General features: G+C 40.4%; 1 protein-coding gene across 1 annotated transcript in view; it reads left to right on the top strand.

Moving 5' to 3' along the window:
* Positions 1-5,487: 5,487 nt before the first annotated feature.
* Positions 5,488-27,338, top strand: part of GMCL1 (germ cell-less, spermatogenesis associated 1) — a 44,045-nt gene continuing 22,194 nt past the window's right edge. Inside the window, exons 1-6 of the mRNA XM_006862928.1 lie at positions 5,488-5,747; positions 15,337-15,460; positions 20,030-20,126; positions 22,144-22,241; positions 24,256-24,368; positions 25,119-25,184. Of these exons, the coding sequence (XP_006862990.1) occupies positions 5,488-5,747; positions 15,337-15,460; positions 20,030-20,126; positions 22,144-22,241; positions 24,256-24,368; positions 25,119-25,184 (758 nt within the window). The remainder of the gene's footprint in view (positions 5,748-15,336; positions 15,461-20,029; positions 20,127-22,143; positions 22,242-24,255; positions 24,369-25,118; positions 25,185-27,338) is intronic.

The following is a 27,338-nucleotide window of genomic DNA, read 5'->3' as shown; positions in this document are numbered from 1 at the left end:
GGTAAATAATACTAAAATCCTTGACTGCCTTATGAATATTAGTTTCCCTTGCCTACTATTGTAAAATAGACACTTGAGTGGGATAGAAAGGAATGTTAGGAAACATGATCAGAGAAAACTCGTAAGCCCGCCTTCAGCCTCTAACTGACTGGAATACCTAAAAGGGGTTCTACTACTTGCCCAGTGAAATAGGCCTCATGCAAAGCCTTTACAGAGTATAGGACCTTAGATGGAATCCTGTGTCCCATCCAGAACCTTATGAGGTGAGACATTCCCAGTAGAAAGGACAAGCACACTGGAACAGCTACAGTGACAGAAGATACATCTTCATGATGAACCTGACATATACTCAGAGCGGTAGTTACTCTAAATACCAACAGAGAGGGAAAGAGTCTTCACATCAAGTATCAATGCTATCCCTTCTGTACACGGGGTAGATAGGAACGGGCAACTCACACCATGGCTACCAAAAATGAGAGAGCAATAAAGGCACAAAGTGACTGGCTTACAGGGTTTCTAGAGGGTGTTTAGTTGAAGAGTATGGTGGGAAAGAAAATGTCCCCACTGGATGGGGACTGGTGAAAAGAGATGGGGATAAGGTTCCTAAGATTCAATAGTGGATAATTGTTATCGTGACTAATTGCAACTGTCACAATTATAAAGGTAGGATTTTTGTAACAAAAAAAGAGGCGTGATTAATCTTACAGTCCAGAAAAAGAGGACCCTAAGACCATCAAATAAGAAACGCACAAGCAGAATGCGGGACCTTATCCAGAGAAGCAGTGGCACCAGAGATGGAGGCAGAGATGGGGGCATTGAGAGGGGGAGCAGCTGAGGACTCTAGATACATGGACTAAGAAGAGAGGGACTAAGAGCTGGTGGCCAAGAGCAGACTTGCAGAATGTGCCCTTTGGAGATGTAAATTATTTTATGTTTTTTAAAAAAAGCTAAAGTGGATAGAGAGAAATACTGTTAACTGATGGTACATGGAGGGGAGTATAATCATTGTAGTGAAACAAGGTGTATGATTTGTTGAATGTAAAACTGATGATATGCCCTGTAAACTTTCACTCAATCCACAATAAAAACCTTTAAAAAAAAAAAAAAAAAAGAAACTCCCAACAAAAATAGGTCTGGCATTGGCTACCCAAAATGAGGGTGGGTGGGGCCTACAAAGGCAAGAAGTGACTGGCTTACAAGCTTTCCAGAGGGAGCAGGGGAAGGTAGAGAATATCCACTGAGTGGTTTCCAACCTGTCTGGACAGGGCTGATGAAAGGAGATAGGGATAAGACTCTTGCGGTTCAATAATGAATAATTGCTATCAGGACTGACTATGAGTGTTGCAAATGTAAAGGTAGACGTTTTGTAACAAAAGGAGGGGAGTGGTTGGTCTTACAGACCAGGAGCAGAGGACCCTGGGACCATCCTGTGATAAGAGCAGAGTGCGAGACCCTATCCAGAGAAGCAGTGACGCCTGAGATGGAGGCAATGACAATGATGTGGACAGATGGAGCAGCTGGGGATTCTGAACTCAGGGAGGGAGAGGGGCTGTGTGCTGATGTGGGGGGTGAGGGGGCAGCAGGCTTGCGGAGTATGGCCTTTGGTTGTTTGATGATGCATGGAGGGGACTGTAATCATTGCAATGAAATGAAATACGATAGGATTAATGTAAAGCTGATGTTCTCCCATGCAAACTATCACTTAATTCACAATAAAAAACTTGAAAGAAAAAAGAAAGGTCTGGGGCTTAGATGGTTTTACTAGTGAAATCTACCAAACATTAGAAGAAGAGCTGCTATCAATTCTACTCAAATTACTCTAGAATATAGCAAAGGATGGACTGTTCCCAAATTCATTTTATGAAGCAAGCATATCCCTGGTTCCAAAACCAGGCAAGAACATAACTAAAAAATAAAATTGTAGACCAATATCTCTTATAAACATAGATAAAAAAATTCTCAACAGAATCCCAGCCAATGGAATCCAACAACATACCAAAAAATAATACATTATGACCAAGTGGGATTCATACTAGGTAGGCAGATGTGGTTCAATATTAGAAAAGCAACCAGTGTAATCCACCACATAAATACAAGGACCTTTGGTGTAGCATTGTAGGATAAGCACCTGACTTCAAGGCTGGTTAGAACATCAAGGTCTGTGGACAAACTTACCAGTTGATCCTTGGAAACTCTTTACAGGGTTGCTATGAGGCAGAACTAATTTGATGGCACTTGACAATAACAAAGAAAAAGAGCACATGAACATATCAGTGAATGCAGAAAAGGCATTTGATAAAATCCGATACCCATTTCTGATACAACACTCAACAAAATAGGAATAGAAGGGGAATTTCTCAACACATATACAAAACCAATAACCAACATCACTCTCAACAGAGAGAAACTGAAGCTATTCTCCTCATGAACACGAACCATACAAGACTCCCTTTATCACCATGTCTTTGAATCTTGCCCTGGAAATCTTAGCCAAAAGCTATAAGGCAGGAAAGGGAAATTAAAGGCATTGAAATTGACAAAGAAGTAAAACTCTCTATTTGCAGATTATAGGATCCTGGTTGACTCTGTGGGTTAATGTGTCAGACTGCAAAGTCGTTTGAACTGCAAGGTCGGTGGTTCAAGGTCACCAGTTCCTCCTTGGAAACCCTATACAGGGTCACTATGGGTCGGAATTGATTCCATGGCACTAAACAACAACATACTTTAAAAATCCCAAAGACTCAGCAAGAGGCTGATTCGTAACCACTACGCTACCAGAGCTCCTTCACTAAACACTAGAGAGATGCAAATCAAAACAACGAGATAGCATCTTGTTATTTTTGTTATTGTTAAGTACCATGGAGTCGGTTCCGACTCATAGTGACCCTACAAAGGGTTTCTGAGGCTGTAAATCTTTACAGGAGCAGACCACCTCATCTTTCTCCTGTGGAATTGCTGGTACTTTCGAACTGCCGACCTTGAGGTTAGCAGCCCGATTCATAACCAGTATGCTACCATAGCTCCATCTCACCCCAGCATTAATAGCAAAGTTCAAAAACACAAAAACCAAATGGCGAAGAGGGCATGGGGAGAGTAGAACCCTTCTACACTGCTGGTGGGACTGTAAAATGGTGCAAGCACTGTAGAAAACAGCATGGCACTTTCTCAGAAGGTTGGAAATGGAAATACAGTATGACCCCGCAATTTCTCTACTTGGTATATATACTTAAGGAATAAGAGCCATAAAATGAATAGATACAGGTATGCCCACGCTCATTACAGCATTATTCATAATAACAAAAAGATAGAGACAGCCTAGATGTCCATGGCAGAGGAATGGTTGAACAAACTTTGGTCCATACAATGGAATATTACGCAATGCTGAAGAGTAATGATGAATCTGCAGATCACCACATAACACAGAGGAACCTGGAGGACATTTATGTAGAGTGAAATTAGATGATTGCACAGGGAAGGATATTATATGAGACCACTACTATAAAAAAGTCAAGAACAGGTTTTCATTCTATAATAAACTTTCTGTATTGGATATCAGGTGGGAGAGAAGGGAGAATTACTCATTGGATAGTGTTAGTGCCCTCGAGTTGATTCTGACTCATAGTGACCTTGTATAGGGTTTGCAGAAGAGGCTGGTGAATTTGAACTGCCAACATTGTGGTTAGCAAGTGAGAAACGGTGTGTATCCTACAGCAGCACACCAGGACTCGAAAAGTGTAGACACCTGCTAAGTTGGGTGATAAGGAAAGTGATTAAAAATAAAAGGAAAAGAATGAAGGTAAGAAAAAAAATACTGCTTTTTCATCCTTTTTTTTAATGTATATTTATTTTCTCATATATATACATATATAAAAGCTTATACATTATTTTCATTTAAAACATGAAAAAAAACCCCACAAAACCCACCGCCCAACAGTGATGACGATGATGTAGCTCCAGACACCTTTTATTCTTTTTATGCTTAAGGTCGTCATGAGAGTAGTTAAAGAACGTTCAGGGAGTGAATGTTGGTGGCCCAGAGTCCATAGCAGACACATAATACTGCAAACTCACACCTGCATAAACTTTATTTAGACCACCTGAAAGCACTTTTGTTTTTGCCTGCCATCGTATCAGTTTCGTAGCATAGTGTTTCCTGTATAGTGTTTCCAAGGAGTAGCTGCTGAGTTTGAGAGGCCGACCTTGCGAATCTCAGCACTAAATCCTATACAGACATTCCACTTCCGCTGGGGAGGTAAACTGGGGTATGTAACCCAATGGGTTCCTTTCATATGGGTTCCTTTCATTCTAAAGAATCATTCATATATGTCTAAGAAGTGCAGCCTCTCCCAATCCCCCACCTCCACCCTAGATCCTCCTCTCCCAGGAAGCAGTGTACCAGCCCCGCAGTGCAGGACTCCTGAACGTGGTGAATCACCCAAAGATAAGCCCAAATAGCACGTCTTTGTAGCCACCATCTAACACAGAGCAAGGGAGCTGTAGTTCCAGCTCACCAGCTGCTCCATGGGAGAAAGATGAGACTTTCTACTGGGTTTGTGCGCTGGACTGCAAGGACGGTTTGAATCGTAAGGTCAATGGTTCAAACTCACAAACTGCTCCTAGGAAACCTGTGTAGGCACAGGGTCGCTATGAGTCGGAACCGACTTAACGGCACTTAACTGGTGTGGCGCTGTAAAATAAGCACTAGACTGCCAACCATAAAGTCGGCGGTTCAAACCCACCAGCCGTCCCGGACACTTTATAAAGAAAGGGTCACTAGTCGGAACCAACTGAAGACACTAAACAATTAGCACATGGCAAGACGCCCTAGTGGCGCATTGGGTTACGCGTCGGGCTACTACCTGCAAGGTTGGCGATTCAAACCCACCAGCCACCATTTGCTCCCATAAAGATTTGCTGTCTCAGAAACGCTAAGGATCAGTTCTACTCTGTCCCACAAGGTCGCTATGAGTCGGAACCAACTCCATCCAAGTCAGTGAGTTTAGCACATTTGGAACTGAAAGAACTTTTGCAGAAAGAATGAAAGACGGAATTTCCGATCTTGCCAAATTTAGGAGTGGGTGATGCTTGGTCTACCCGCAAAGCTCAGGGTAGTGCCAGGCACTAGCCGACCACAGGCAAAAACTACCGGCTCTCACCTACCGCCCTCAGCACCAACTGCGCAGGCTCCACCCGCCACGCAAATGCGCCTCTTCCGGAGGCTCGCCGCGCGCGTGCGCCGTCGGGTCCACGCTTTGTTGCAAAAGCGAGGGGGCGAGGTCCTGCGGTCCAGGCGCGCCGCGCGGCTAGACGCGGCGGGCGGGGCGGAGGATGGAGGCGGTATCGTCCGCTGCAACGGTTGGGGCTGCGCGTGAGAGGGTGGCCGTGTAAGCACCCGAGCTGGGTGGAGGCTGGCGGGAGTATGTCGGGAGACCCTCTCCGCTGGGCTGCCTGAGGTGCGCTCCCTGAAGTCCCGGGGAGCCGTCGCCCATGGGCTCTCTGAGCAGCCGAGTGCTGCGCCACCCGGGGCGAACCCGAACCCAACCGGAGCCGGGTTCTGGGGTGGGGGGCTCGTCCCGAGGGTCCAGGACAGGCGGCGACACAACTGGCCATGGCTTCTGTTACTGCCCGGGCAGCCTCAAGCGCAAGCGGAGCAGCGGGGCCTTCTGTTACTGTCACCCCGACTCTGAGACGGACGACGAGGAGGAGGAAGGGGACGAGCAGCAGCGACTCCTCAACACCCCACGAAGGTACACGGGGGGGATGCGTCCAAAGTGACCCGGCCCGCACCTGTTGGGCCTGTGTGCACCGCCTCCTGCTCCCGCAACCCGGCCTGGGGATAAGCCCAGCGCTGGATAGAGCATTCAGGAGGTGCAGCGTGCCCTTGACAGGGTAAATCGGGGACCACCCGGGAATGAACCGGGAAGCCGGTCCGATCCTGGGCGAGTCGGGGAGCGCCCTGGGAGACGCCTGGTGTTCTGGATTATAAACCACAGACGCTGCCAGGGTGGTGTTAAGAGTCCCAACATGAGACTGAGAAACGCCAAGCCAGACTTTGCGTCTCATAAAACCTTAGAGACGCTCGACTGGTTGGCCTTCCGTCTTCCAGTTTTGTCTTCTTTGAGTGGGTGGCAGCATTGTAACTTCTATATTATTTAAGGCATCCGGTTGCCTTAAATAGTGTAGAAATGCAAATTTCGGTTTTGAGATGGGTACTTCTCCTGTTACCTACTCAGAGAGGAGGACAAATACCAGCACACAGACGTGCTCCTGACTGTAAAGGTGAAGTTTACCAAGAATGTGTATTACTTCCTCATCTGGGTCCCCTTCTTTCAACGTCTCTCATACTCGAAGTCATTGGCCAGAAGTCAAGGCTGGGCTGCACTTTGCTTACCTGTCTTTGTAGAGGTGACAAATGGACTAGTGAACTAGAACGTAGTGTATACATAGATGTACGAGAGGGCTTCCAAAAGTTGGTAGAAAGATGGAATTGGAAGATAATAGAATTTTTCCACGAACTTTTGGGAGCCTTCTAGTATTTTCACATAAACCATCTGGTTGCTCTGTTTCAAACTAACATCTGCAGAATTATGTAGATGTAATTTTAAAAATGAAACTTAAAATATTTTAAAATGTTTTGCTCTGGAAGTATTACGTATTTCTTGTAAAAAGTTTAAGATAAAAATGCCATAATTCACTTAAAATCACTTTAGTAGTTTGATTTATGAAACCTTTCACACAGTTTTATGTATGAATATGCTTGTGTTTATTTAGATCTCTGTTGTTAATACTGTTCGGTGATCCTTATGGAGTTAGTGTAGCATGCTTTTAAGAACTCAGATTCTGAGTTCTCACCCATATTCTATGCTTAGTGGCTTATTGGTTCTATTTCCTCAAATATAAATGGAGACAATAATACCTCCCTTACAGGGTATGACAAAGAAATGAAAATGCATGAATGCATATGGTACACAATGCCTAGCATGTAAGCACTCAGTAAATAATATGTCTTCTTGTTTGTGCCCTCCTACTCCCGACTTGATGGCACTTAACAACAACAACAAACTCCTGGTGTGGCACTGTCAGTTCAGCATGGGACTGGGAACCACAAGGTCGGCACTTCAAATACACCAAGCTGCTCCTCAAAAACCCTATACAAGGTGGCTATGAGTCAGAACCAACTCAACAGCACTTAACAACAACAACTAATCTAAATGTTGGCATTTCAGACACAAGTAGTGATTCCAGTAGAGCTAGGCCTGGTATTCTGCTTCTGGAAAGATTACAGCCAAGAAAAGCGTATGGAGCTGGTCTGTTCTGTACTACACGTGGTCTCCGTCATTCAGAATCAATTCAGTGGCAGTAGATTTGAGTTTGTCTAAGAATCTCTGGTAGTGTAGTAGTTACAAATCGGGTTGCAAACCGCAAGGTCAGCAGTTCAAAACTACCAGCTGTTCTGCAAGAGAAAGATGAGGCTTTCTGCTCCTGTAAAGATTTACAGCCTTGGAAACCCTGTACAGGGTCATTATGAGTCAGAACCAATTCCACGGCACATAACAACAACAACAAGAATCTATAACCCCTTTGTCGTTATGAAATGTCCCTTTCCTCCCTAGTAATAAACATAGGCAGTTCTACTTCCTTTTGACAAGGGTTTGGTGTATCTTTTTTCTACCCTTTCACTTTTTACCTACCTGTTTCTTTCTATTGAAAGTAGTTATCTTGTGCCTATTGAGATTGAGTTGATTCCAACTCATAGCAACCCTATGGGGCCCGCCGCATAGACTTTCCAAGGCTGCAGTGTTCACAGAAGCAGACTGCCGTATCTTTCTTCTGTGGAACAGTGGTGGGTTCAAACCACCTCCCTTTCAATTCGCAGCTGGGTGCTTTGACCACTGTGCCACCAGGGCTCCTGGAGAAGAAAAATTCTAAAGAGACTATAACATCGAATTCTGCCTGAGTTTCCAGCCTGCTGGACTCCCTATAGATTTCAGACTCAAGACTTCAACATCAACTCCTGAAGTTCCAGCTAACTCACTTGCCCTGTAGATTTTACACTTTTGATTGAAACATCAACTCCTGCCTTAGTTTATAGTCTACTGGCCTGCCTACAAGCTTCAGCCTTGACAGTCCTTAAATTAAATCAGTCTTTCTCTCTCTCTTTCTCCACAACATCCATTTATATCAATCCTGTTGATTCAGTTTTGCTGGAGAACCTTGACAAGATGCAAATTTTTGGTATTAAGACTGATTCTGGAGTAACAGAATCTTAAAGATGAGTTTTCAGAATTGAATCTGGGATTTTGGGACTTAGATCTCCAGTCTGTAGATTTAAAAGTACTAATGATTCTCTTTCCATTTGTAAAGAGGACACTGTTCATGGTGTGATGTGGCAATAGAGATGTGCAAAATATCACCATGTTATTGTTAAGTGCCATTGAGTTGGTTTCCACCATAGCGACCCTGTATAAGATTTCCGAGGAGCAGCTGGTAAGCTTGATTGCATACTCTATAATCAAATACTTCTAAATGGCAAGGTTCATAGTAACCATATAATTTATACCTTAGGGCATTTTTGTCAAACTAGTGAGTATAATAAAATTGCCTTGTTGCTCCAAATTGGACAAGAAAAAAAAAGGAAAGAAAAGGATGAGCTCAGGGCTTCAAAACCTAACTCAAGCCCGCATAAATGACCTGAAACTTTCTATGTATACTCTGAAAGAAAGCCTTGTGTCCTATAGCCAAAAAACTGACATTGCCAAAGAGCAAACCCAGAGTCTCATTGTCTTAGTCTGGGTTCTCTAGAAAAGCAAAACCAGTGTACCTTATATATAGATTAGGTGCATAGATTTATCTCAAGAAAATGGCTCATGTAGTCATTGAGTCTTGGCAAGTCCCAAGTCTTTGGGTCAGATCTCAGGTGGAGACTTCTCCTGACTAATGAAACTGCAGGTCAGGCAGGCTGCTGGCTGTGGAGACTGATGAATCCAAGATCAACAGGTAAGACAGAAGGCTGCTGGCTCACAGGCTAGAGAGGATACTGGATCCCAAGACTAGCAAATAATACAGCAGGCTGCTGGCTCAAGTCTAAAGAACTGGAGGGCAGATAATGATGAGCCAGGTGCAGGATGCAGATGATGCAAAAAGCTAGAACATCCATATAGGATGACAAGTCAAAAAGTATTGCTAAAAAATATGGAAACAGTCTAAATGCCCATCAGTGGAAGAATTGATACACAAACTTTGGTACACACCCACAGTGGAACACTATGCAATGGTGAAGAATAGCAGTGAATCTGCAAAACACCTCATAACATGGATGAACCTGGAGGACATTACACTGAGTGAAAGTAGTTAATAACAAAAGGACAAATATTTTATGAGACCATTACTGCAAAACATAAGAAAAGGTTTTCATTCTAAAAGAAACATTGCTTAATGGATACCAGGGTAACCAGGGAAGAGAGACTAATTCACTGGTTAGAGGGTTGATGGGAAGGGCAAAATACAAAAAGAGGGAGTTTGGCAGAATGATGAAAACAGCTGCTCCTTGGAAATCCTATATGGGATTGCTGTGAGTCAGAATCAACTCAATGGCATTTAAAGACAGCAACCACTAGGATTCTAATTCATATGTGCACATGTATATTCCAAACAAAATATGTTTAAACATGTCTTTGTGATCATTGGATGACTGCAGACAAACTCTGAGTAATACAATGGTTTTAGTCTTATTAGGGTGTCTTCAAAAAAAGGTCAAATCAAAACTGACTTCTGAGGGGATTTGGTAGTCGTGGTAGTGTTCCGACTCATAGCAACTCTTTGTAGGGTTTCCAAGGCAACACTTTAAAAAAAAAAAACTTTTTATTGTAAATTGCGTGAAGATTAATAGATAAGATCTTCAGCTTTACATTCAACAAATTATATGCTTTGTTTCATCTCAATGATTGTAATTCCCCCCCAACAGTTATCCTACTTCCTCCCTGTACCTTCCCATTTCCATCTTATATTTCACAAATGAACAAAGCAAAAATATTTGATGTACTTATACAAACCAAAAAATAAATTTTAATTTAAATGTCCTAAGGGCATATTCTGCAAGCCAGCTGTCTGCCTGCATGCACACAGCCCGTAGCTGCTCTGTTTCTCCATGCCACCGCCTCTGCCACCGCCTCTGCCATTAGTGCTTTTCTAGGGAGGGATCTCACACTCTACTCATGCCCTTGCTTCTTGATGGACTAACTCTCCCCTCCCCCTTTTTGTTACACATCTTCTATTATTACAGTTGTGACAATCGCAATTAATCCTGCAGTTACTTAAATTTGAATAATAAAATCTTGTCAGCATCATCCCCCATCCCCTTTCACCAGATGCTTCTGAAGAGAGGAAAACTATTCAGTGAGGAGTCAACCTTAACCCACTCCCCATTCTTTAAGCATACTTATGAAAAATTGTAAGCCAGACCATTCGTGCATATATAGCCCCCCATTATTTTTCTCCCAAGGAGTCATTGGTAGATTTGAACTGCTGGCCTTGGAGATAGCAGTCCAATGTGTAAACACTGTGTTACCATTACCGGGGCTCCTTGAGGGGCTCTGGTGGTGGTAATTGTTTTTTTTAAGTGGTGTTGAGTTGATTCCGACTTAGCGACCTTGTATAAAGTTTCCAAGTCACAACTGGTAGGTTTTAACTGCCTACCTTGTGATTAGCAATCCAGTGCTTGCCCTGTTTTGTTAAGTGTCATCAAGTTGGTTCAACTCTTAGCGACCCTATGTAGGGTGTCCAATGCATTTAAATCTTTGTGAGAGCAGAAAGCCTCATCTTTCTCCCGTGGAGCAGATGGTGGGGTTGAACTTAGAACCTTGTGATTCACAGGCCAGTGCTTACCGTATGGAACTACTGTGCTCCCAGCGCTTATCCTATAACACCACAAATTCCAGGCACAGAGGCCAGCTCAGGAGGTTCTGGTGGCCATTTTGGGGGATACCAAAGAGGGGGTCATCTTGATAGACTTTCTCTAAGGATACTGGACAATCACAGGGGTTTATTATAAAGAAATTTTGAGAAAATTGAAAACTGCATTTGTGAGAAAAAGGCCAGGACAGTTGCCTTGAGGAATTTTTTTTCATCATTACAATGCACCTGCTCATGCTTTGAGGGTAGCAAGGGCTGTCCTATGAGATTTTTTTTAGGAAAACTTACCCCATCTACCCCCCTACAACTCTGATTGTGCTCCTTCTGACTTCTTTTTGTTCTCAAAAGTCAAAGAGCACTGAAAAGGAACACAGTCGGAGTCCGTTAAGGATACCCAAACTACCATTTTGACGTGGTGTAAATCGAAGAGCACAGAATTCTTTGGGGAAGAGTTAAATGGAAACACCATCTTCAGAAGTGTATAGATGTAGATAGAGGATATGGTGAGAACATAGCTTTACATTTTGATATTGTTTAATAAAGGTTTCAATGATCTTGTAGCAGTACTTTTTTACTTTAGTATATTAGATACAGTCCACACCCCCAAGGAAATGCCTTTACAACTAATTGCTCATAGCGGATCTCATCATGGAGGTGATTACATTATAGCAGGTCGTATCATGGGGGAATCATCACGGCCAGACCACTGAGAATCATGACCCAGCCAAGTTGACACACAGTCTTACCATCACACTCATCTTATGAGTGGCTGAATTACAACACAAATTGAATTCTCAGTCTCACAGAGTGTCCGCTCTTAAAGTGGAGGTATTAATTGGCGAGGAATGGGTTCTTGAAAACTGAAATGGGAGCATATGGGCAGGTTCTGATAAGTCTGGGGACATTAAACTCGTAAATTTTACTGAGTCGTCTTCACCAGTACAAGTAGCCCTGTGTGAGGAAGTGAAGTCTGCTTTATCTAAAGATCCTGTAATGGCCTCCTTTGAGGTAGTATCCTGGCAAGGCATTGCTGATTTGCCTTAAAACATATTCCCACTACCCCTCTTTGCTTCTAGACCTATAACTGGACTATAAGAATCAGGCCCAGAAAGGTGAGGTCCAGATGACCCATGAGGAGGTGTGTTGCACCTCCAAAGTGATGGCATGCTAATTCTAATTTATACCAACAGAAGCCTGGAGACTATGGATGGAAATGGATATTAAGGGTTTGAGGTTATGGTGGCAAGAACATATCAGGCTACATTTATTAATAGGAGACTACTGGGTAGCGCAAATGGTTAAGCACTCAACTACTAATCAGAAGGTTGGCAGTTTGGACCCACCCAGAGATACTTCAGAAGACAGGCTTGGGAATGTGATTCTGAAAGATCATAGTCTTGAAAACCCTATGGAATAGGTGTACTCTACACACATGTGGTCACCCTGAGTTAGAACTGACTCGACAGCAACTAACAATAACAGCAAAGCAAGGATTCTGGATTCCGGGTTGGAGCTCAGAGTATTATAAGAACTCTTAATTGATTTGGTTGGTTGGCTGAAACATGGACCAAAAGATGGGTTGCAGCATATGAAGTTGAAATGCCAAAGCTGTGTCTTGGTACACTGCAGAGGAAGGTATCCAAAGTCTTAGGAAGACTGGAATGTTAGAGTGTTGTATTTGTCATGAAAGACCTGTTCACCCACCCTAAGAGGGTCTAGAGGACACACCTCTCATCAGGACATATGAGCAATACTGATATTTGTGAGGAAAACCTCAGCATCCTAAAAGATCTCTATGGTCACTTTTCACAGGTGAGAGTACAGTGGGAACTGCTGTCATTGAACTGGGATCCTTAATACAATGGGGGTAATTGGACCATGGGTGGCAGAAACCAAATGGTGGCACTAATCACCAAAGACAAGTTGGGTATGATTACTGTAATGGACAGCCAGGTAAAAACAATGATCAAAATAGTCTGATTCTCAGAGACCTAGTTGATCCTAGTACACTAGGAGTAAAATAGATGGAATATGTACTGAAACCTGCTTGATCTATAAAAGCAGAATTGTTGAAAGTCAGGTGAGCAGAAGTTAGAAGTCTAATCACCAAAACAGAGTCACTGACCCTTCAGTCGTCAGACTTGAAAACCAGTATGTCGACTCAGAACCTCTTGAATGAAGGGAAAGCCAGACCTTCTTTTGGATGGACCATGTTAAGCTGCCCAAAATTTATTCTCCCAGTCTTACCCAAAGGGACCTAATTCCTTTTACAGGATTTGCATTGTGGAAAAGGAAATAATCAGACTTTTCAAGAATTACTGGATATTAGCTCTGAATTGGCACTAATTCCAGGAGAAATAGTCTACCAAAGGTGGGATTTTTGGAGGTCAGGTGATCAATGAAGTTTTAGCTCAAGTCCATCTCACAGTGGGTGTACATGGGCCCCAGTCCCATCCATTTGACAACTGCCCAAATCCCCCCACTGATTTCCTGACATGTGGAATGAGAACTATTAGGTTAGTAAAGGTTAACCAGAAGCCACAAAAACTGCTTCAGCTTAGGAAAATAGTCAGCTGTAAGCAATACCATGTTTCTAGAGTGATTGCAGAAATTAGTGTTACCATCAAGAACTTGAAGGATGCAAGGGTAGTAATTCCCGCTACCTCCTCATTCATCTTACCTATTTAGCTTGTGCAAAAAACAGATGGATCTTGAAGAATGACAGTGAATCATTGTAATCTTAAGTAGTTGGTGACTCCAACTGCAGCTTCTGTCCCAGATGGTGGTTTCATTGTTTTTGCAAATTGACATATGCTCTGGCACCTAGTATGCAGCTATTGATCAGGCAAATGCTTTTTAAATCGATATTTGCTAGGAAACACTACCAGAAGCAATTCGCTATCAGCTGACAAGGATAGCAATATATGTTTACTGTCCTATGTCAGGAATATATGAACTTTTCAGTCCTGTATCATTGTTTAGTTAGCAGGGACCATGATCGCCTGTTTGTTTCATAGCAACATTATGCTGATTGGTCCTAGTAAGCAAGAAGTAGACACCTCTTCCTTTAACTCTTATGCAGAAGTCTGTTATGTGGCATTGCTCTGGTTGAAGTTGGATGGGATGCCCAGATTTCCATCACTCAGCTCCTTTGGCCCCTGAGCCACTTTCCTCTGGAATATAATTTGAAACCTTAGATTTAATACTGCATACCATTAAGAATTTATGCTTTTGAGTTATGGTGTTAGAGGAGAATATTGAAAGTGCTGTGTACTGCCAAAAGAACCAACAGATCTGTGTTGGAAGAGGTGCAGCCAGAGTGCTCCTTGGAGACCAGGATGGCCAAACTTTGTGTCTCATACTTCAGACATATTGTCAAGAGGGACCAGTCGCTGGAGAAGGATATCATGTTTTGTAGGGTGGAGTGTCAGAGAAAAAGAGGAAGACCGTTAGCGAGATGGATTGACAAAGTGGCAGCACCAGTGGGTTCAAGCATGGCAACGATAGTGAGGTTGGCCTAGGACCGGGCAGTGTTTCAGTCTGCTGTGCATAAGGTTGCTATGAGTCGGTACCGACTTGATGGCACCAAACAACAACAACCACCGTTTTTCCAATGAGAAAACATTTTAACCAGCTTAAGAAAAATTTTCTACCAAAAAAGATAGAATGTAAATTATTTGAAAAATTACTTGTGTAGGTGAAAATTTCTCTCTCATATTTTAGTTACAAATAGTTGTAGTGAGACCCTCGGTAGTACTGCTATCAGAATGAAGAAATAATCAAAAGCAACCACACTGACTTTAATGTTTGGATAGGTGATTCACTAAGTTTAAGAATCAGAGATTTCAAAACAGTATATAGTAAAAAGTACATGCTGTGCCCCACTTATTCCCTATTGCCCCTACTGTGAGCCCTGGTATGGGCCTATGATAAGCAGTTCAAACCCACCAGCCGCTCTTGGAAACCGTATACAGGGTTGCTATAAATCGTAGCAGACTTGACCGTTCATAACAACTACCCCTTCTGTGAACAGAGAGGAGGCCTGGGGGACACTGTGGGTTGAGCACTGGGCTGCTGACTGCAGGGTCAGCAGTTCCCAGTACCATCTGCTCCAAGGGAGAAGGATGAGACAGCTGCCCTAAAGATTGGCAGCCTTGGAAACTGGAGCAGTGCTGCTCTGTCCCGGGCGGTCTCTATGAGTTGGAACCAACTCCATGGCAGTGAGGTTTGGTGAACACAGAACCCAGCGGTGACCACGCTTAATAGGTCTTCCTGTGCTCCATATACAAGCAATTATGAATATATGCTATCCCCATATTCTTTTACACAATGGGCATGTTGACTCTAACAGAAATTGAACAAAGTGGTGTATTTTAAGTTATATGCAAAATCAGTAAAACATACAAACTTGTATTTCTTTTACAGGAAAAAATTAAAGAGTACATCCAAATATATTTATCAGACGTTGTTTTTGAATGGTGAAAATAGTGATATCAAGATTTGTGCTCTGGGAGAAGAGTGGAGCTTGCACAAAATCTATTTATGTCAAGTAAGTATTTTATTTCTTCCACTTGAGTAACCAGAATTAGCCACTTTTATAAAATTCTTAAACTCTTTAAGTCATGTTCTCAATGAATTGCACGATCTTTTGCATACACAATAGCTGTGTAAGTCCTCTCATCTGATAAAAAGTGTGTTTTATTAGAAATGATGAACACTATTAGTGAACGTTTTTCATTTGGTTTAGAAAACAGATTTTGAATTTTCATTGTTATCCCAGCCTAGCATAACCTTTTTGTAATTTCCTTACTTGGTAGTTTATTTTGGTAACATCTGTTGATAAAAGGGAAACATTAGGGAAAAAAATGTTTAGCATTAAAGATTGCTGAATTTATTTTATATACAATTATTTCAATTAGATTAATTCATTTTGAAATACTGCTTTGTAGTTAAGGTTGAACTGTTTAAGTTCTTGACACTCTTTCCCTTAAAAATCTAGTTAAAGATAAGACCAACAAGTATACAGACTAAGTCATTTGACTAGTATACCTATTGATTTCTGTGCTAAAAACATTACTGTCTCCCACTGCATCATAAAGAAATTGAAAATTTTCAAAACAGAAGAAAATATTACCTCTAATGGCTCAAACATTTCATTCATTCATTCTTTCATCAGATTTATTATATGATAGACAGTGGTGGTGCTGTAGAATAAACACCAGACTACTAATGACAAGATAAGCAGTTCAAACCCACCAGCTGCTCCATGGGAGGAAGATGAGGCTTTCTGCTTCCATAAAAATTTAGAGCCTTCGAAACTCTATACAGCATCACTATACAGCATCACCACCTCAGGACAGTGGGTAGACATTGTTCTAAGCACTGGGGATAGAGCAGTGAACAGAACAGTCCTTATTCTTTGGAGCTTAGACTTTTTCACCATTCAAGAATAATTACTGTTACAGTCCAGAAACAGAGGACCCTAGCACCATCAAGAGAGAAGCGCACAAGCAGAATGCGGGACCTTATTCCAGAGAAGCAGCAGTGCCAGAGATGGAGGCAGAGATGGGGGCATGGAGAGGGGGAGCGGCTGAGGCCAGGAGCAGACTTGCAGAATGTGCCCTTTGGAGATGTAAATTATTATATATGCCTGTGTGGTTTTTTTTGTTTGTTTGTTTGTTTGTTTTTTTAAAAAACTAAAGTGGATAGAGAGAAATACTGTTAACTGGTGGTACATGGAGGGGATTATAATCAATGTAATGAAACAAGGTATATGATTTGTTAAATATAAAACTGATGATATGCCCTGTAATAAACTTTCACTCCATCCGCAATAAAAACCTTAAATTAAAAAAAAAAAAAAAAAAAAAAGAACCAATGGTAAAAAAAAAGAATAATTACTGTTAAGACAATATGTTGTCATTAAGTGCCATTGAGTCATTTGCGACTCATAGCAACCCTGTATAGGATTTCCAAGGAGATGATGGTGGGTTTGAACTGTCAGCCTTGCAGTTAGCAGTCCAGTGCTTATCCTAAAGTGCTGCCATGGCAGGACCCCTAAGATAGTATGTTGTTGTTAAGTGCTGTCAAGCTGGTTCCAACTCATAACCATCCCATATAGTGTTTCCGAGAAGCCGCTGGTGAGTTTGAACCACCTACCTTGTGGTTCAAACTGACTTTGAGATCCAGTACTTATCCTAAAGTGCCACACCAGGACCCCTAAGACAGTATAGTGTATAATTTTTCATTTGAAACGTTTTAAAATAATTTTTCTTCTAACATCTTAATCATGATATTTTTTATTTCATTTTTTTTTTAACAAGTTTATTTTGGCTTGAATATATCGTTAGGTGCCTTCAAGTCCATCGCAATTCATTGTGACCCTCTGTTGGGTTTCCAAGGAGCAACTGGTGGGTTTGAGCACCCAACTCTTTGGTTAACAACTCAGTGTATAATTCACTGTGCCACATCAGGACTCCTTGAAGAGAATATATCAAAATCTGATCTCAACTTGAGAGACTGATTTATTTGCCTGTCAGCAGTTTTGTGAACTAAAGAGTGAGAATGATTCTGTCTTGACTTTCCCTCTAAAGAAAAACTGATCAGTTAAAGTCATGCTAAAATCTAAACCTCCTGAGGACAGAAACAATGTCTATGTTGCTCAGTGCTCTATACATACTAAGCACTTAATAAAATATTAAAAATACACAGGTTAATATTTGACCCATTCTAAGAGCATTCTAAGGTAATATTTGACCCATTCAGACTACAAAGTCGTTTGAACTGCGTCAGTGGCTCAAGCTCACCAGCTGCTCCTTGAAAACCCTATACAGGGTTGCTATGGGTCAGAATCGACTCGATGGCACTTAACAACAACAACAACAACAAAGGTCATATCCTATGTGAGTAAAGTTTTGCTAAAGGTAATACAGAAATGGCTACAATCATACATTGACAGCTTCCAGAGGTTCAAGCCAGATTCAGAAGAGGATGTGGAACGAGGGATATCATTGCTGATGTCCGATGGATCCTGGCTGAAAGCAGAGAATACCAGAAAGATGTTTACCTGTGCTTTATTGACTACACAAAGGCTTTTGATTGTGTGGATCATGACATGCTTTGGGCAACATTGTGAAGTATGAGTATTCTGGAACACTTAATTGTGCTTATGAGGTGTCTGTACATGGACCAAGAGGCAGTTGTTCGCACAGAACATGAGAACACTGAATGGTTTAAAATGAAGAAAGGTGTGCGACAAGGTTGTATTCTTTCACCATACTTATTCAGCCTGTATGCTGAGCAAATAATCCGAGAAGCTGGGTTCTGTGAAGAAAAATGTGACATCAGGATTGGCGGAAGACTCATTAATAACCTGTGATATGCAGATGATAGAACCTTGCTTGCTGAAAATGAAGAGGACTTAAAATACTTACTGATGAAGATCAAAGAGCACAGTCTTCAGTATAGCTTACATTTCAATGTAAAGAAAACAAAAATCTTCACCACTACACCAATAACCTTCTTATCAACAGAGAAAAGATTGAAGTTGTCAAGGACTTCATTCTTCTTGAATCAACTATCAACACTCATGGAAGCAGCAGTCAAGAAATCAAATGATGTATTGCATTAGGCAAATCTGCTGCATAAGACCTGTAATGTGTTGAAGAGCAAAGGTGTCAGCTTGAGAACTAAGGTACATCTGACCCAAGCTATGGTATTTTCAATAACCTCATATACATGTGAAAGCGGGTAAGTGAATAAGGAAGACCGTAGAAAAATTGATGCTTTTTGAGTTATGGTGTTGGAGGAGAATATTGAAAGTGCCATTGGCTGCCAAAAGAACCAACAGATCTGTGTTGGAAGAAGTGCAGCCAGAGTACTCATTGGAAGCCAGGATGGCCAAACTTCGTCTCTCATACTTTGGACATGTTGTCAGGAAGGACTAGTCCCTGGAGAAGGATATCATGTTTGGTAAGGTGGAGGATCAGAGAAAAAGAGGAAGACCCCCAGCAAGATGGATTGGCAAAGTGACAGCATCATTGGGCTCAAGAGTGGCAACAAATATGAGATTAGCCCAGGACTGGGCAACGTTTCGTTCTGTTGTGCATAGGGTTGCTATAAGTTGGTACCAACTCGATGGCACCTAACAACAACAACAAGGTCATTTTCTTCATGACCAATGCTATCTAGAAGGTAACAAAAGACTTTATTCTAGTGCCTTTCCAGGAAATCAGGTCCATTCTGGACTTTTCTGTTTAGATAACACTAAATTTTGGATTTTCCCAAATTTCTTTGGGGTTTATACTAATAGGACTGACTTAGGATTTATTAGGGCTGACTTAGAATTAGTTTGGACCCTTTATAGTAACTGTGGCTTACAGTAAGAGTTCAATTGTTTGAGAATTTTCAGTCTCCTCTCCTCCTTTGTGCATTATTATTTATCCACATATGTGTTATCATATGTTTATGAAAGCTACACAAATACATGACTTAAATTCTCAGCTTGAGTTAGAATCTCATTGAGAATCTCATCTCATACAAATACAGTATACTCAGAAATTACCTTGTTAAAGCAAGTGATACCTAAGCTTAATTGCCATCTGTGTTTCAGCACATTAAAAAGCTAACAAGGTTCAAATGTAATGTAGGAATTCAGTTCAGATAGTAATACAAGAATTTAATTTAGTATTTGTTAAATTGAGGAGCTTTGGTGGCACAGTGGTTAAGCACTTGGCTGCTAACCTAAGGGTTGGTGGTTTAAATCCACCAGCTGCTCCGTGGGAGAAAGGTGTGACTGTCTGCTTATGTAAAGATTACAACTTTTGGAAACACTGAAACAGTTGTCTGTCCTATAGTGTCTCTGTGAGTTGGAATTGACTCAGTGGCAAATGGTATTTTTTTTAAATCAGTACTAAAAGTATTTTGTTATAATTGATAGTGTTCTTGTCTTAATTTCTTCGTTATATATATTTGGCAGTTCTTTGAAATCTTTGAAATAATATAATGGATAAGTTTTGATAGTTGTTCAAAGTTAGAAATGGGAAAATAATTTGGAAGACAGTACTGGGTAATCATTGACCTTTGTTTTTTGTTGCCTTTTTTTTTTTTTTTTTTAAAGTCTGGCTATTTTTCTAGTATGTTCAGTGGTTCTTGGAAAGAATCCAGCATGAATATTATTGAACTGGAGATTCCTGACCAAAATATTGATATAGAAGGTAATTATCACCATAATTATAATTATGCAAAAATCATAAAAATGTGGCATTTTTATTCTTTTGGTAAAAAGTTTAAAATTACTTTCTTCTTACTTGGTAAGCTAAGAAAAGTTGCATTTAAATATACCAAGGAGATAACTTGATATTGATTTATTCTGTAGTTCTGTTCAACCATATCTAGTGATGTAGGCCTTAGTCAGTTTGTTTACTCATCTTTGTAAGCATGTTGTTGTTAAAGTGCCGTGGAGTCGGTTCCGACTCATAGCGAACCGGTACAGGGTTTCCGAGGCTGTAAATCTTTATGGGAGCAGAAAGCCTCATCTTTCTTCTGCGGAACAGCTAGTAGTTTTGAACTTCTGATCTTGTGGTTCAAAGCCCAATTCGTAACCACTACGCTGCCAGAGCTCCTTTGTAAGCAAGAGGGGATTTCAGACAGTTCATGGAAAAATTCCATTATCTTATCATTTTGTTTTTCCATGTGCTTTTTGGAACCCTCTCATATATCTACCTGGGATATGAAGAACATAGACTAAAAGAAGAAAATTGTGACCAATTTTTCTTTTTTTAAATATAGAAAAGCTGGTAAGTAATATTCATTGACTGTTCCCTACGTATGAATAGCTTTTCTTGGCAACAGTAAAGGTATGAATTCTATAAACGCATTGTTTTAAAGCTAAGCACAAGGGTGCTTAGGTAAAGAAGCTGAACTCCAGAGGACTTAGGGGATTGTGACGGATCTCAGAGCAGTTTAGTGAACCTTAACTAGGCCATAGCTCTCTTTCCTCCTATTTGAGGGCTCATTTTGTTCCCCTCATTGTACCCTCCACATTTAGGAATGTTTACAAAGCAGATGATGTGGAACACATATGAAAGTGGCAGCAGAGAAGAGGGAAGAACAAGCTTAGATGACTAGGGGACAAGCTTGGGACAGGAAAATAAAATTGACTACCACCGCAGTTAAGGAGCTCTGGTAGCGTAGTGGTTACGAATCGGGCTGCGAACCTTAAGGTCAGCGGTTCGAAACTACCAGCTGCACCTCAGGAGAAAGATGAGGCTTTCTACTTCCGTAAAGATTTACACCCTCAGAAACCCTATACAGGGTCGCTATGGGTCGGAAACGACTTGATGGCACATAACAACAACAACCACCGCAGTTAGCTAAGAGGGAGATGAAAGAGAGCCTGAAAGTCAGGGAGGTCATGAGGATCAGATCAGGCTCCACCAAGAGTCTGGATCTGATGCACTGGTTTGGCTGCCATTAAGCGCCGTCGAGTTGATTCTACCTCATAGCGACCCTGTATAGGGTTTCCAGTGAGTGGCTGGTGAGCTTGAACTGCCGACCTTGCAGTTTAAACACGCAGTAACCCACAGTGCCACACCAGGACTCCTTCCTGTGGCATGGTAAATATCTCATTTGTCTACTGTGATCTTTATTTGGGATAGTCTGGACTGCTATGTTACAGAGTTCAGAAGCTTGCCTAATAACTGAAAGGTCAGTAGTATGAACCCCCCAGCAGTTCCATTGGAGGAAGGGCCTGATGATCTGCTGCTGTAAAGACTACTGCCTGGGAAGCCTATGGGGTAGTTCTGTTCTGTCAGATAAGATGTCTCAGAGTCATAAGCCATTCATGGCCCACCATATGGGTGGGGGGAGGGGTGGCATGGACAAGATCTGGAGCTCTGTCATACTCTCCAGTGGTTAAGTAGCAGGGCTAAGATTATCACTGGATCTTGGTGCTCAATGATTAATCTACCAAGGGTGTCATTATAAACCTTTTCCCACTAGTTGACCACTAACGGATACTAACACTAGGTGCTGAAAGAATCCATCTAGACTTGATAAAATAAGCAGAAATGTATAACCTTATTAAATCAGCACCTTCAGTCAGTAACCGTTAATAGCATTGTTAGTAGTGGTACTTCTCTTATCCTTTTATGTACATTCCAAATTTAGACAAATGTCTTTCTGCATGAGGATAGTAATTATTGTTACTTTTTGTTCTGTTATTGCTCTCAGCACTGCAGGTTGCATTTGGTTCACTATATCGAGATGATGTCTTAATAAAGCCCAGTCGCGTTATTGCCATCTTGGCAGCAGCGTCTATGCTACAGTTGGTAAGTGTGTACATTACTCAAAGGCAGGTTCAAAGTGTCAATTCTAAAAACAAAAATAAAGCCTTCATAATGTTTAAAATAAAAATTAAATGTATAAATATGCTATTAGAAATCATTTTAAAGTAATTTATTATAACTGAGGGGTCATGATGTCTGTTTAGCATAAGTGCAAGCTATTTCTGTATAGAGGTACTTAGACTTTACATGTCTAAGTAACTACACTTGCAAAGAACCTTATAATACAGTGTGTGCTGCGGGTTAATGCAGTAGATTACAGGGTCATTTGAATTGCAAGATGGGCTGTTAAAGCTCACCAGCACTCCTCAGACACCCTATACAGGGTCTCTATGCATCAGAACTGACTTGATGACACTTAACAACAACAACAACATACACGCTATATTGTCCCAAAAGTAAAGAACAAGCTTCTAGAAGGTTGTGTTCTGACAGAACTATGAGCTTCAGCATATGTCTTTTAATAGTAAAAGCATGCAGTTCTTTGTGGAATTTCAAGTATTGTTACCATGTGTTTCAATGTTATATTAAAATGACTGAATGAAAAACAAACAAGAAAAAAAAAAAAGTAAAATACAAGCTTCCCATTATTGTAGGTACAATAATAAACATCCTGTAGAATATAGCAGATGTACAAAGAAGGAAGCGGTTAGCTCAGGTTGGTAGAGTGTCATAAAGTGATGTTTGAGGTTGAGTCTTGAAAGTTGAAAATGTACTTATGCAAAATAGGAAAAATGAAGGAAGAGCATTTCATACAGAGGAAACAGTAAACCAAGACCTAGAGATGCGAAACAATGGATGATAGAGAATCTAAGCAGAAAATGGCAGTAGCATAGAACATAGGGAGGATTGGAGAGAGGCAAGCCAAGGCCAGATCTTGAAAATTCCTCAGGATCTTGCTAAGTACTTTAGTCTCATAAGTACCTTGGGAAGAATTTAATCAGTAAAGGATAGATTGAAGGAAAGATGAGTATAACACTAGAGACAGAAACCTATTGCCCAGTAGTTCGAGTATGGATTTAAATTAGGGAGTAACACTAAGCTTGGAGACACAGATAGTAAACAGATAATCCCTCAAACTTGATGACAAAGGAAAAGAGAAGGGTTTAGAGTGACTCCCAGATCAATTTTAAATACTAGTGGGGTCAAGATCTCTTTCAATTGTCTATAAAAATATTGTTTCTTTTTATGTGGTATTTGTTAATTCATTTATTTGAAGTGTTAGTTTATAGCTTCCATATATACTTAACTAAGGTCACTTAATTTTGATAATGTTTTGATCCCTTCAATATTTATTTCCAGTAAGTATGCTCTGTTGTCTAACTTTGATCCTTTTGGCTTTGTTTTAAATCCACTTTTTGTGTTATTCATATGCCTTAACTATTTTAATGTAATAATATACCTGCATGATGAATATGTTTCAGAAATTTGAATGAAAAGTGACAGTCTTCTTTCCATATATGTCGTTTGAAACCTTTTATATAAACTTTTAAGATGAAAATTTTAATGTAGGTTGTTTAAAATAATATTTGCTTCTTAGGTATTTATAGGTGTTTTAAATTTTGGTCAGTACTTCCTGATGATTCATATAGTATACTTGCCTAGCCCATCACATGACTACGGTAAAGAGTTCTTGATTTAAAACAGAACAGGCAGGACAGTGCTGCTGAAGTAATGTACCAAGGTCCCAGAGAGGGCAAGACTGGGGAGGAGTCAGAGCAGCAGTGTTCATCTCTACTGCCAACCCTCCCCACCCCATCCCATCCCATCTTCCTGTTCCAACTATTTAGTTGAATACTTGCTGGATTTTTTTTTCAATATTTTTATTGGACTTATATTTTTTACAACTTAGGCTTGCTATCACTTAATGAGTTTTCTTTTCTTTCTTTCTTCCTTTTTTTTTCTTTTTTTCCCACTTTTTAAATCTATAAAAGCACATACTCAGAGCTAATTTTTCCCATGTGAAATGGGCCTTTCTAGTGCTTATTTATATTTACAGGATGGTTTAATACAGCAGTGTGGTGAGACAATGAAGGAAACAATTAATGTGAAAACTGTGTGTGGCTATTACACATCAGCAGGGACCTATGGATTAGATACTGTAAAGAAAAAGTGAGTTGTTTTTCTTGTTTTCCCTCACATCCTACTTTTAACACTTTGGCTCTTTGGTTTCTTAAGAGAATGTATAGTTACAGGAAAGCAAGTTTTTAAAAAGACAAGAGACTATAAAAACCCTCTGTTTACTCTGAATTAATTAGTAACTTTCTCATATGTATTGTCTTTGATATAATGACCATGTGTGCATTATATACACTTAAAAACTGGTACTCTCTGGTACATTTTCAATTAAAATTTTTGAGAAATTAGGCATAATATGCATTTTATCAGTGCAGTCTTCCTTCTTTAACTCTGGGGATTTACAGTACCCATTTTCAGATTTTAAAGGAGTTAATAGAAGCCCCTTCATAATCTTTTAAAACAAATGCGAAATAAGATTTTGTTATTTAGAAATACTCTTATTAATATGAATGAAATAGTCCCTTAATAATTGCTGACAAAAACAATACTGCATTTCCAGTTGTTAAGCTAAGAATTTTAATCATGTCCTAGTAAGATTAATAATTCTGTTTTTTATTTTAACTGTAAGTCCTATTCAATAGTAAATATAGGATCTAAAATGTAATGATGGGAGTTCTGGTGTGGAGTTGGATCAGCACTGGACTGTTAACCATAGGTTGGTGGTTCAGACCCACCAGCTGCTCCTTGGAAACCTTTCTGTACTGAGTCACTATGCGTCAGAACTGACTCAATGGCACTTAACAACAACAACAACAATGTAATAATTACATGTTTTAATTTCAGGTGCCTTGAATGGCTTCTAAACAACTTGATGACTCACCAGAATGTTGAACTTTTTAAAGAACTCAGGTATTGAATTATAAATACTGTTTTCCACATGCTATATTACCTAAAGTTTATAAAATATAACACAAAAATATATTACTATGAAAAAGTGAGCATGTAATGAGCACTGTCTTGACTTCATTCATGAACTGAAGACAATGCTACATAAATTAGTTTTGTTTTGTTTTTTGTAACTATAATATATGCACTATTTTAACCAATTTTACTGGAATAGATACCGCCGCTATAAAGACTATAGGAAAGTCGTAAATGTTACCTCACTTCTGTTGAGCTGTTAGAGAATCTGTTATATTTTAAAATCCTCCTTTTATTTAAAATTTTTTGCTATGGTTAGTGAAATAAAATTCTTAATTAGGTTGACCTTTGAATTTAGTTCACTTAGAAACCCTGTACAGGGTCGCTATGGGTCAGAACCTCTTCAATGGCTCTTAACAACAACCACATTAGTCATTTAAGGAACCCTTGGTGGTGCAGTGATGAAGCATTTGGCTAAGCTAAGGTCATCGAGTGCTCCCGGAGACAAAGATGTAGCAGTCTGCTTCCATACAGAGCAGCTCTGCTCTGTCCTATAGGGTCTCTGTGAGTTGGAATCCTCTCAAGCTCAGTGGGTTTTGTTTGGGGTTATTAGTCATTGCTTCCTTCCTTCAACACTACCGTGTATAAATAGGTACTCTGTGAGGGGCTGTGAAGGATGCAGAGATATGTATTCCATGGCCTCTCTTCTCAAGGAGTTTATTTTGCAGTATTGGGGCCAAGATGAACTATTGGGTCTCTGAGAAACCTCACGTGGAACCCACTGTTAACCGCCAGAAGGCTTTATAGTCACTTGCAGGCTTGCATTGCCCTGGCAATGATGCTTTTCAGTCAAGGGTATAAATGTCCCCATAAGTATGTCACATGCTGCTGGGATTGTATAAAAAACACAGAATTAACATTTTGCATGGCTTCCTGAAGTGTCCATTTTACTGTTTGTTTGTTTGGGTTTTTGGGGGGAGTGGGGAAGAGGTAGGAAAGAGGTTAACATTTTTCTTAATTCAGGGAATTCAGGTATCTTTGAATTTTTAAGTTGAAACACAAAAATTTATTTAAATGTTATAACTAGACCACCTCCCAAATCCCTTTTCTTTCCTCTGCTTTTATGGGTACTTTGTAAAAAAAAGTTTGAGGAACATTATTCTACCAAAAACAATTACTTAGTTATGTCAAGTCATAAATACAGCTCTGCAGTATATTTGGTTTAGAAATCATTGTTGTTGTTATGTGCTTTGGACTCATAGTGACTTGTGTAGGGTTTCTGAGGAGCAACTGGTGGGTTTGAACCACAATGTGGTTAGCAGTCCATTGTTTACCCTATGGCACCACACCAGGACTCCAGAAATCATTAGAAGCACTTTAATCTCTTTCTCTTTCGTAATTTCTTATTGAGCTTTTTCCACAGAAGTATGAATCATAGTGGTCATCTTGAAGTTCCAGCGCTCTGATTTTTTATGCCTTAAAAGAAGGAAATAAATGAATATATATTTCTTGGCTTTACTGTATTTAATAGTAATAAAAATTTGTTTTATGACTAAACAATTCCCTTAAGCCCAAGGACTAAAGATTACATTGAAGACTGAGCTATTTTAGTAAATGTTGATGTCTTTTGTTTGGAGAAACACCGGTAAAATTGGAAGGCTGAGGCTTTATCAGGGCCTACTAAAAGTTATCTAATTTGGGATCTTGCTTTAACTTAATTAATCAGATTAAAGTTCCTTGTTTGTTCCCCTGTTAGGTGCCATCGAGTCTGTTCTCATAGCAACCTTATATGCAACAGAAAGAAAACACTGCCCAGTCCTGTGCCAACCTCACAATCGTTAAGCTTGAGCCCATTGCTGCTGCCACTATGCCAATCCATCTCATTAAAGGATCTTCCTCTTTTTCACTAACCCTTCACTTTACCGAGTACCATGTCATTCCCCATGGACTAGTCCCTCCTGATAATAGGTCAGAAATAGGAGAGATAAAGTCTCACCATCCTAATTTCTAAGGAGCATTATTCTGGTTGTTCTTCTTCCAACACAGTTTGGTTTGTTGTTCTGGCAGTCCATGGTACTTTTAATATTCTTCTCTAACACCATAACGTACAGACATCAATTCTACAGTCTTCCTTATTCATTG

Source organism: Chrysochloris asiatica, unplaced genomic scaffold (genome assembly GCF_000296735.1).
Source record: "Chrysochloris asiatica unplaced genomic scaffold, ChrAsi1.0 scaffold00052, whole genome shotgun sequence".
NCBI lineage: Eukaryota > Metazoa > Chordata > Mammalia > Afrosoricida > Chrysochloridae > Chrysochloris > Chrysochloris asiatica.
The sequence above is the reverse complement of the archived record's forward strand: the minus strand, read 5'-3'. Positions and strand labels throughout refer to the sequence as shown.